This window comes from Misgurnus anguillicaudatus, chromosome 9 (genome assembly GCF_027580225.2).
Source record: "Misgurnus anguillicaudatus chromosome 9, ASM2758022v2, whole genome shotgun sequence".
Taxonomy (NCBI): Eukaryota; Metazoa; Chordata; class Actinopteri; order Cypriniformes; family Cobitidae; genus Misgurnus; species Misgurnus anguillicaudatus.
Genome location: NC_073345.2, coordinates 20,270,227 through 20,280,934, shown reverse-complemented (window position 1 = coordinate 20,280,934; position 10,708 = coordinate 20,270,227). Strand labels below are relative to the sequence as shown.

The 10,708-nt window shown below is 37.3% G+C and overlaps 1 protein-coding gene across 1 annotated transcript; it reads right to left on the bottom strand.

Moving 5' to 3' along the window:
• Positions 1-1,283: 1,283 nt before the first annotated feature.
• zw10 (zw10 kinetochore protein) lies at positions 1,284-9,983 on the bottom strand. The gene is made up of 16 exons (XM_055179852.2): positions 9,669-9,983; positions 8,273-8,407; positions 6,902-7,003; positions 6,542-6,619; positions 6,269-6,428; positions 4,010-4,162; positions 3,739-3,933; positions 3,496-3,632; positions 3,234-3,416; positions 2,913-3,154; positions 2,753-2,824; positions 2,512-2,675; positions 2,303-2,433; positions 2,058-2,189; positions 1,768-1,970; positions 1,284-1,534 (listed from the first exon to the last, which is right to left on the bottom strand). Exons 1-16 carry the CDS (start codon positions 9,771-9,773, stop codon positions 1,411-1,413), a joined length of 2,316 nt encoding a protein of 771 aa, XP_055035827.2. The 5' UTR covers positions 9,774-9,983; the 3' UTR covers positions 1,284-1,410.
• Positions 9,984-10,708: the final 725 nt, after the last annotated feature.

Here is a 10,708-nt window from a genome sequence, read left to right as displayed (position 1 = left end):
AACAGATTATAGAGCCTACCTGCGTGAATTCTTATCAAAACAGATATTTGTAAAACTGTAATTTTGTGTAGATGTCTATATATCCGGGTCTCGCACTCACGCGTCTGTGTGCACGCGCTTCAGATGTCAGTCAGTCTGCGTGAGGGGATCGCTTTTGAGTCTTGTCGCTCTTAATAACTCTTTAACATTAATCAGGTACCGAACTTTATCTCTCTTAATGACTCTTTTAACATCAAGCAAGTCCTGCAGTCTATTTTCTAAGTCATGCATAAAAGCGAAACCAAAATGAATTGAGACGCATCTTTGTATTAGATTAAGCATTAGGAGGACGGTAACGTTCCACCTCTCAGACGTATAAATAAAGATCATATCAGATGTCCAACGAGCATTTAGAGCATTGGATTTGGTAGACGATTTGCTTAATGTTCTTATTTCTATGAAAACCTTTTACTCATTTAGAGAGAGTCACATTTGTCTGCGTCTCTGTTCATTCAACTATGGGCTGGACCAAGGGTCAAACAGAAATTGCGCGTTGCGTTAATCTCCGTTAATAAAATTAGTGGCGTTAAAATGAATTTGCGTTAACGCGTTATTAACGCGTTAATTTTGACAGCCCTAATATATATATATATATATATATATATATAAATAGAATAGAATATACACATGTAAATGTTTCTTAAATACATACATGAATGTATTTAACCACAAACATATACATATATTCATTTTAGTATATATATATATATATATATATATATATATATATATATATACTAAAATGAATATATGTACATGTGTGTGGTTAAATATACATAATTACACAGTAGTACACACACATATATTATGCAAAAAAAATCACTTTTATTTTGTATGCAATTAATCTTCACCCAGCACTAAATGTAATATATGTTTGTGGTGCCCTTTTTAATTATTTAAAAAAATTATTTTTGTACAGTATGTGAATTGTGAAAATATGTGATGTTATGTGTACTTGCCCTTTTGTATAATTTTGAATTTTAAATGTTCAATAAAAAAAGAAAAGTCGTCTGATTTTTATTGCTCTTGTATAGCGACTCAATTTGTGTTACATATGTACATTTAATTCAAATGTATATAAATAATAATTAAAAATTAAATTATAATATTAAATAATTTGTATTTTTTTTATGTTTAGTCATTGACACCTGAAAGCCTAAAACAGTTATGTGCCACTGTATCATACTTTATATAAATCATACAAACAATAAGCAATATACTGTATTGATAACAAGACAACAGCATGTGCTTAGAACAGCATTTATTGTAATGCTTTTTCAACAAAATAGAAAAATATAGAAATACAGTATATGCAAGAAGCCTCAAATAATGTTTAGTATTACGTTGGAAGTGCATCGGTCTGTTGTGTGTCTATTTGACTATTTTAGTGAGGGCCGCTGCTCGCCTCTCTGTGTTCTTGAACAAGGCACGAATAAGACTTTTCATCTCATTGCAGGAAAATTCCACTGCCAGAGGTCCTTTTCCTTCAGCCCACCTAAACAAACAAACAAACAAACAAAAACATTACCAAGTGTTCCCAACCATGATTTACTCGGAGTTACCCTTAAGATTCAGATTAAGTAGTTGATATAAACTTATTTTTATTGAATCATTTATATTTATAAAATAATTTAATTTGGCATTCGCTAAAGTAAAATAGAAACCAAATTCAACCTCTGAACAAATAGTTTGGATACGTCTATGTTTTTTGTTAGGTAAACAAATCACCTGTCCACTATCTCCTGTAGACTGGCACTCAGCACAATCGAAAGCTCTTTTAAAGACATCCATTTCTTTACATAGACTGGAACCTCTTCTTGATATTTTTTGTTCTTGTTTTCATCTGGCAATGGGATGAAGACCAGCGGGCCTTCCTCGATGATGGTTTGACACAGTGTTCGCAGTCTGTCACCATCCTCATTAGCGATGTCCTGAAATAAGTGCTCTGGTTATTTTATGCTGTTAACATCGCAAGTGCCGTCAAAATGAAAACAATGAGCATTATGATAAAGCCTTACCTCCAACATCATAATCTTATTAATCAGCTCGCATATGGCAGTATTGAGTAGTGTTCCCATTGCTTTACAGTAAATATTAACAGGCAAAACATCTTGCCATACTTTTCCCAACCTCCTCAGCTGGTGAATTACCTACAATACAGAACAAATTTACCTTTAAATAAAACGACAGCATTAATGACGAGTATATTTATGGTTACACTGCACTCAAAGCAAAAACAAATTTTTCTTAGGTTTGATCATACTTGTCTGATAGCCTTGCTGGCTACAGAGTAATTCTCCTCATCATCCAAGCTTGAAAAGTTTCGCGCCGTGGACAGTCTCTCCAACATCTCTGCTTTTTGAACATTCATTTGTGCCACAAAGCACCGAGCACCTTATACCCCGATACAAACAAGTTAAGGCATCTTAATTGTAGCCTGGTTTCAATCATAAAACACCCTTTCACCCTTACCCAGTCTTCTGAATCCTGGCACCAAGTCCACAAAATATGCCACTCCATTTTTCAAGGGAAGATGGGGTTTGAACTGGTGACCCAAAGTTAAAAGGTGGTGAGCGATGAACATGCAGTTATTGTGCTGGATGGCAGCCAAGTGAGGCAACTTCAGAAAGTTCTCCCTGAGTCAAAAATGCACCAATACATTTTACCAACAGTACATAAGGCATACTGCTATGAAGAAAGAAAGACAACTTACTTGTGATATGTAGGCACGACATCATAAAACAGGTGGAAAATGTTTCGGACAGTGTAGAAAAGTTGAACTGCACTAAAAGAGGCAAATCACATACGTATGTATTATGTAATTCAGAAGTTTTATATAAAATAATTAAAAGTGTGCAATCCCTGCTACATACCACTGGGGGGAGCTGCCTACTGCCTCAGACAGAGTTCGTATGGCCAAGTCCATTAGCTGCTGCACTGACTCACTAATGCGACACACAGGCAAGCAAAGTGTCTGCTGACCCAACTGCTTCTCGTTCTCTAGGTTTTGCTGATCATGATAGCCACCTTTCTTAACCACCTCCTTCTTCTTTTCCTTCTCCCCTCCAGGAGGATTTGGTAGTTTAGGGATAGAAAGTTTGTAGTCTGGAGTGATCTAAGGGCAAGAAGTCGATCTTTTGAAAACTGTAATGTATCATTTTTTATTATTTAGTATTACATGAGCTATATCTTACTTTCACTGTGTTGTGCATCTCTGATGTCATCAGTTTTCGTGCAGCTACAATGACATCCTGGCATTTTTTGCTTGCGAAATGACAGTTGACGTTCCTGGCATATTTCAAGAGGTCCGTTGAGTCTCCCGTGAGGTACCCCATTTTTTTCAAACTGCTCTCAAAATCCTCAGTCTGTTTAATAACCTGAAGACAGAATTACATATTGTATTACAAAGACTACAGTTTCAAAAAAAGACAGCCCATAGGCCTTATTGACTCTTACCTCACTATACTCGGCTAGCTGACTACTATTAGTCGGTATGGAATGAACCAAGCATTCACGAATTATGCAGTCGGACATCTCCTCCCAAATCAGTTCCCCTAAAATCTCAGACACTTTCTTTTCACCTACAAAGACATCTAAATAAAAACACAAACAACAATAAAAAAATTAAAGCAGCCATAGCTAAATTTTTTTTAGTTCAAGTTACTTTAATATCGCAATTAAATGAGATTTTGGCCGTACCAAAAAGTTGTTTATGTAGTGTCTTTAGCACGGTGAGCACTTTGGTGTAAACCTGGATGGGATTTGGATGTTCTGCTTTGGTTTCTTCACACTGCAGACTCAAGACTGTGCCCTGCTCAGGCTGACTGCTCACTTCCACCACCAACGCCGGGTATAAGATTAGAGGCTTCAGCATGTATTTAAACAACACCTGCCCTATAGGATGGACAAAGTCAAACAGTCTGAAAAATACAATTTAACATATGGGGTGGAAGTTCTACGGTATTCATACCAAACAGTTTGATCTTTTTATGGAGCTCTCCTTGAACTGAGAGGGCCTGGAGAATACTGGTAAGAAGAGGATTTGGAACAGAATCATCTTCCATAGATGCTCCTGTGTTCAAATGAAGCGCTGTCGTCAGGAAGGACTTCATGCTAGTGAGCTCTGGAGAGAAAAAAAAAGATCAGAAAAGGGCACACAGTACTGCTACAGTACAGCTGGGTGATTCTCGCAAAATTAAATTTATGAGGTGTCATGAAACATTTTGATAAAAAAGTAAAAGTATCAAAATAAGAAGCATACAGTTACAAACATCTCTTCATGAACTATTTTGCACATGATTTTTAATTACATCATACAAAGCAATTTTGTTGTTTTTTCCACATTTAAAGACACACTATGCAGTTATTTTACCTTAATATAACAGCTTCAAAGTTATTTCAGTGGTAAACAAAGTCATAGTAGGGCGAATCATCCTCCCGTTGAAGCTCGGGGAGGACGCCGCTAGAAAAACCGCCAATGCAAGCTTGAGAGAACCGCCCCTGACAAATCTCGCGAGAATCACAACTTGCTTTACGGCAACGACGTCAGACGTTAGGCTTGTTCGACTTCGTGTGCCGCTGCAAGAACCGACCGCCGGATGACGTCAAAGTACCGCGAGAATGATCCGAGACGGCACTTTGACGTCATCCGGCTGTCGGTTCTTGCAGCGCTGCATGAAGTCGATTAAGCCTATAACAACAACTGCACGCGCGAATTTGAGCCGTGAGGCTAAATGATTTAAAAGTTAAGAAAGCGCGTTCGGAAGAGAGTAGGAAAAGGAAAAGAGAATCTGACCGCGTTAGGAACCGGACAAGAGTCCCACTCGGTCAGGTTTTTACTCGTTGGCGTGAGCACTGGATGGGATGCTGATCTGGCGATCTTGTTGATGGACTAGTAAGTAAATCTCTCATTTGTAAACTTGTTTGCGGTCTATGTTGTATGTTGTTGCGCTTGCTTGTAGTATGTCATGCGATTATCATGACAACAGTTGTCAATATCTCACATAATTATCAGGACATAAATAAGCCTAGAGGTTGTAAATAGTGTAAACATGCACAATTTGCAAACTATTATGATAAATAGCAATAATCATGTATAGTGACATTATAGCGAACAATGTTATGAAATAATGCAACGTACACAATTAACTTTGTCATGGCATTTTGTAATGTTTACTTGTGATTTAGCTGCAATCATGTAAAAACGTTATAAGCTATAAACGCGGTACTTTATTATTATATGCACTCTACACTTGGAATAAACTTCTTATTATCCTATTAACATCATCTGTAGTTTAGTAGACTATGCAGTAGCCTAATATTTGTATGAAATTGTGAAACATTACCTGGTCATTATCTTCGGAGTACTAAAGTGGGAAATTACGACAGTTGCAAGTATTCTCCAGCAACTCTAGGGGTCGCTGTTTGACAAAAACAGACCGAAACTGCATAGAACGGCTTTAAGGGAAAAATGTCATTACCGCAATGTGTCCATGACTGGATTTGGGTTCTTTGACATGGAAATATTCAATTAAAAATCGAAAAAAAATAAAAAGCTTCAGTGCATGTTATACTATAAACATTTAAAGTAAAAAAAAAAAACATGTGGTATTTGGTGATCATTGGTAAATGTAGAGACAATAATACGGAATATAAATGTGTCCAAGACCAATTTTCTCATCCTCCGCAACAATTTTCAATCATTGTTTAAGTCCTCAAGGAACTAACATTTAAAAAAAATTGTTGGAAGGGACATAATTGACTGTAAAACTCAAGATGGCTACCAGGTAAGCAGTTTTTATTTTTTCTCTCCAGATAAAAGTTAAGATTTTGTTTGTCATAGTACCTAGACAACTTTTTAGTTCTCATTACTGAAACATGAGTTTGTAAATGCATATATTTAATGTAATATCATGTTGCGGTAATGATAATTTTTTATAAAGATAATTTAAAAAATTGCAATAATTCTATAGGAAATATTTTCTAATCCTCTAAAAATAATGGTTATAGTAAGTTCACACCTTAATCTTACATGTGCAAAAAAGCTTTCAATGGCTTTTAAAAAATTCTGATGCTGGACACCTTCAAAATCTGGATTTCGTGAGAATCACCCAGCTGTTTGACATATTGGAAGGTAATTAAACACATCTCCATACTTAAAAATTCAACACCACCTGAAGGCAACGTCCAAAGACACAAATTATAAGATTAAAATAAATTAGGCAGTCACCTTTGGTAGAAGGAAGTTTCCATACTGCCAGTTTCTGCCACTCCTCTCCAAGATGATAGATGAGGTTCTCTCTCTGTATGGTGATCTCTGAGCTGAGGGCTCGAAGTAAAGGCAGCTCTGTATCCTTCCAGGCTTTTAGAGCATCAACATTAGACCGTGCCTTTATAATGGAATTAGGAAAATGTAATTAGACATGGAAAAGCATAGACCAATAAACACACATAAAGTAGGTCTATTTTTAGTATTGATACGCTATTATTGAATATGACTTACTACTCCATGCTGCTTGGCTGCTGCCACATAGTTCTTTTCCTGTAAGGCCCTGTGATATTCCTCCATTGCGGTGTCAAACTTTAAAAACATGTGGAAAATGAGGAGGAAATATTATTGGATACAATTGCCCATTTTCCTTGAGAGTTCCCTTCTAAATGAGTAGGGCACAGGGATGTGAATTTTTATTTATTAGAATTTGCCTTTGGTGAACCATTGCATTAAGCAAAGATGCACACTACTGTAAGCTTTCTTTATAGTAACACTCTTATGCCTTAAAACATAACTCTAGCTTGTTGGCTACAAAATAAATTTTTCCAGATCATTACGTTTATAGAAAAACAAACAATAATGTAGCATTACCTCTTGAAGATGCTGAAGCATGCCTATAACACCAGTGTTTCTCTCCAGCTGCTGTTTCAGCTTGGCATACTCTGTTACGGCATCATGGAGGTTCTGCTTAACCTGTATGTGCAAACATGGGATTTTTGATAGCAAAATTTTAAGCAGAAGCTCTGTTTTACTTTAACAAATAAAAATACTATAGAATAAAAACAAGACTTTTTAAAAAAAAAAATTTTTTCATTTACCCTAAAATGAAAACTTTATTATTATTTACCCAACCTCATGTTGTTTGAACCCCTCTTTTATTGTTCTTCAGAACCCAAATGAAGCGAGTACCAAGCCCCTAAAGGGGATCGCACACCGGCCGCGCAGCTCAGCGCCGCGCCTATGAGAACTCTGAGGTATTGTAAACCGGAAGTTAGGGCTGCACGACAAATCGCATGCGATACCACGCGCACCACGTCAGCAACGCCGGCTCCCCGACCAGCACCAAATCGCCATCAGCTGCTCCCAGATGGCGCGACACCAACTGCACAGAGCCGTAGTTCCCTGACAATTTGGGCCATATTGCATACATATCGCAGGCGATACGTCCGCGATAATTAATGCGAAACTGCCCCGACCGTCCGGGAACCACGGCTCTGCGCAGCCAAAGCCGCTCCATCCGAAAACAGCTGACGGCGACCCAATACCAATCAAGGAACCGGCACCACCGACGCGACGCGCGCGACAAACACATGCGATTTATCGTGAAGCCCTACCGGAAGTGCACATTAAATAGCGCGAGCTTCGTCAGATAGCGTCTATTTCAAAATGTAAAATATACGTTAGCAGCCAATGTTAATCATTAATGATGTGGGACACATATGATGTTATTTAATGTTAAACTATGTGAGTGGCGCTCTGTGGCGCGACAGGGATTTGAACAACTTCCTGAGTCACAGCTGGGCGGCGCGGACAGGCGCCAGCTGTCGGCGCTGGTGTGCGTACACTCATAGAAAACAATGTGTTACATTTTTTTAGAACGGCACGGCGCGGCGCTGAGCTGCGCGGCCGGTGTGCAATCCCCTTAAGGTGACACTGGAGTAAAAAAAATCTAAAGTTTAGTTTCATGTGCTCACGCGAAACTTTCGCGTGCTCAGGCGAATCCTTCATGTGCATAATTTTTCATGTGTGCACGAGAAACTAAACGCGTTACTTTCACGTGCACACGCGAAACTAAACTTTATTTCATCTTTTCTCCATGTCCCCCTAGGGGCTCAGTGGATTGGGACCACTACACTTAAAAAAATGCATTTGGGTTTTGAAGAAAAACAAAAAGACATAAGAGAGAGTAAATAATAATTTTTGGGTGAACTATCCCTTTTAGCATAGCAAAATATGCTTAACCTCATTTTCAATACAGCTTTTTAAAAGATCAATGTCTTTGGAAACTGATTCAACCTGGTCCACAAGCTCCTCCGCTGCCTCCATACTGGGTATAAACTCAGTATATTTCTTATTAATCATATCAGTAACCTCTCCCTAGAGATAGAGAAAAAGATTTGAGTATGGGGTAGATTAACCCCTGTTTTCACAGACAATGCTTAAGGCTAGACTAAGACACATGTTGGAGCTGTCTCAACAGAAAAAAACTTGCACTGATAGATCTTAAAGGGGACATATAATGAAAATCTGACTTTTTCCATGTTTAAGTGCTATAATTTGGTTGCCAGTGCTTCTATTAAGCTCCAAAAATGTGAAAAGGAAAACCCAGTAACTTAGTTTTGGTAAACCACTCTGCAAACATGTGAAAAATAGGTCATTGGAATTTGGCTCCCCTTATGATGTCAGTAGAGGATTATACCACCCTTTAATCTACAGAGATCAACTCATTTGCATTTAAAAGGACACAACCAAAAACTGCTAATTTTTGCTTGCACCTACAAAGTGACAATTTTAACATGCTATAATAAATTATCTATATGATGTTTTGAGCTAAAACTTCACGTATGTACTCTGGGTACACAAAAATTTTATTTGACATCTTAAAAAAGTATTGTGAAATGTCCCCTTTAAGATATGCCAGAGTCAGTAACAGTAATAATGGTAATCTGTACCAACAATCTCTCAAGATTATGAAGGACCGAATTGTTTAGTAAAATTAGGTTAATAACACGTTAATCTGTTTGTTTGAGTGCTGAGCGCAGACTGGCACTGACAGGCAATGATATAAGCGTGACACGTCAGCCTGCTAATGTCTGATCAGTGATCACTTACACATCATTTCACGATTAAAGAAATAAACACAGCGCTAATATACAAACGTAAAACATTTTAAAACGTGTAATTGCTAAATCACACTGGTTTATAAAACCAAAAAAGACGCGTTAGACGTCGCAAAAGCATATTCAAACATCTTAAGTTAACGGTCAGTTTTTCAGCTAACGTTAGTATGATGTTTGCGTGCAAGCAGAGGTGAATTATGACTTTTATTATTCTAACAACAATATTTAGATCATTTTAAATAGTCTAGGTTGACATGTTTTAGCGTGGGATAATTTATAACCTCGCATTTCAAGCGTATGCTTGTTTTGAAGTGCTTGCTAACATGCTATCAAAGATGCAAAATGAAAACAGAATAATACAGAAGTTTAATAACTATCTTAGTACATTTAAACCGTACCATTCAAAGAGTGACCCATGCCCGGTGCAATGTTGTAACGTTAGCTATGTTACATTAGTAATTTTATGGTTTGACAGATTGTTAGCCAAGTTAACTTCACACTGAGGCTATTTACGTTACCTTAGTTTCTTCCACCTTTCGCGACAGTTTGGAGATTTTGCAAGCGAGGTCATCCTTCTCCAGTTTACCTGAGCTGGCGAGCACTTCGGTCACAAACGATGACATTGTGTAAATGTTTTTACCGACACACGAATAAACGCATACCAGTCAACCACTACTGCCCGCCATTCCGCGCGCAAAGCATGCTGGGAGTCTGAGTCATACGAGCTTGAGCAGAGTACAGATTGTAAATATATTCAGTCATAGTAAGACGCTGTTTAAATCATAAATTTAGGTTAAGTAAAATTATGTCAATTTATTATTTAGAGATGAGTCTAAACGTTCGAGACTGCACTAATATATTTAAAATTAAATTAGGCTTAACTTTATTGTCATTGCAATGAAATGCAGTTAACATCTAATCAGAAGTTCATATATCAGTATTTATATTTATGTACTTTTTTATTGTCAAGTATTGTAGCCCATAGCATACTCGAAATTTAACCCCTCCAATACTGTGTAAAATGTCTTGTTGCACTTAAATGTTTAAGTTTAATCAACTTGAATTAACAATTGATTTCAACTTTCTTGACTGGTGAGGCATTGCTATAAATTATAATAATAAATTTGAATTAGTTTTTTAAGTTACTTAAATTTTTTATAATTTATATCAACTCTTCACTAGTCAAGAACGAAATTAATTGTAATTTTAAACTAATTGAACTTAAAAATTAAAGTGCAACAATTAATTTTTACAGTTTAGTAAATAGTGAACACACACCTGGAGCAGTGGCCATGTATCACTGCAGTGCCCGAGGAGCAATTGGGGGGAAAATCCCACAACCTACCAGCTGATTTACACCAGTGACCTTCATGTTACAAGCCCAATTCTTTAACCATTAGACCAGTGGTTCTCAAACTGGGGCCCGGGGCCCCCAGGGGGGCTGCGAGACAGTGCCAGGGGATTTGTCATGAATTTTGTGTAATAAAACCTAAAAAAATATGGCTACTAACCAATAGCACTTCATAATTTAAAGGTGGAGGGTGTACATTTTAGCGGC

What these genes read in the sequence shown, in the direction of transcription:
- zw10 (XM_055179852.2), bottom strand. Translation starts at nt 9,773, where the DNA reads ATGTCATCGTTTGTGACCGAAGTGCTCGCCAGCTCAGGTAAACTGGAG. An exon ending in GAAACTTCCTTCTACCAAAG is followed by an intron (nt 4,163 to 6,268) that starts GTGACTGCCTAA and finishes TTTTCTCTCCAG; the next exon opens with AGCTCACTAGCATGAAGTCC. An exon ending in ATAAGATTATGATGTTGGAG is followed by an intron (nt 1,971 to 2,057) that starts GTAAGGCTTTAT and finishes CACTTATTTCAG; the next exon opens with GACATCGCTAATGAGGATGG.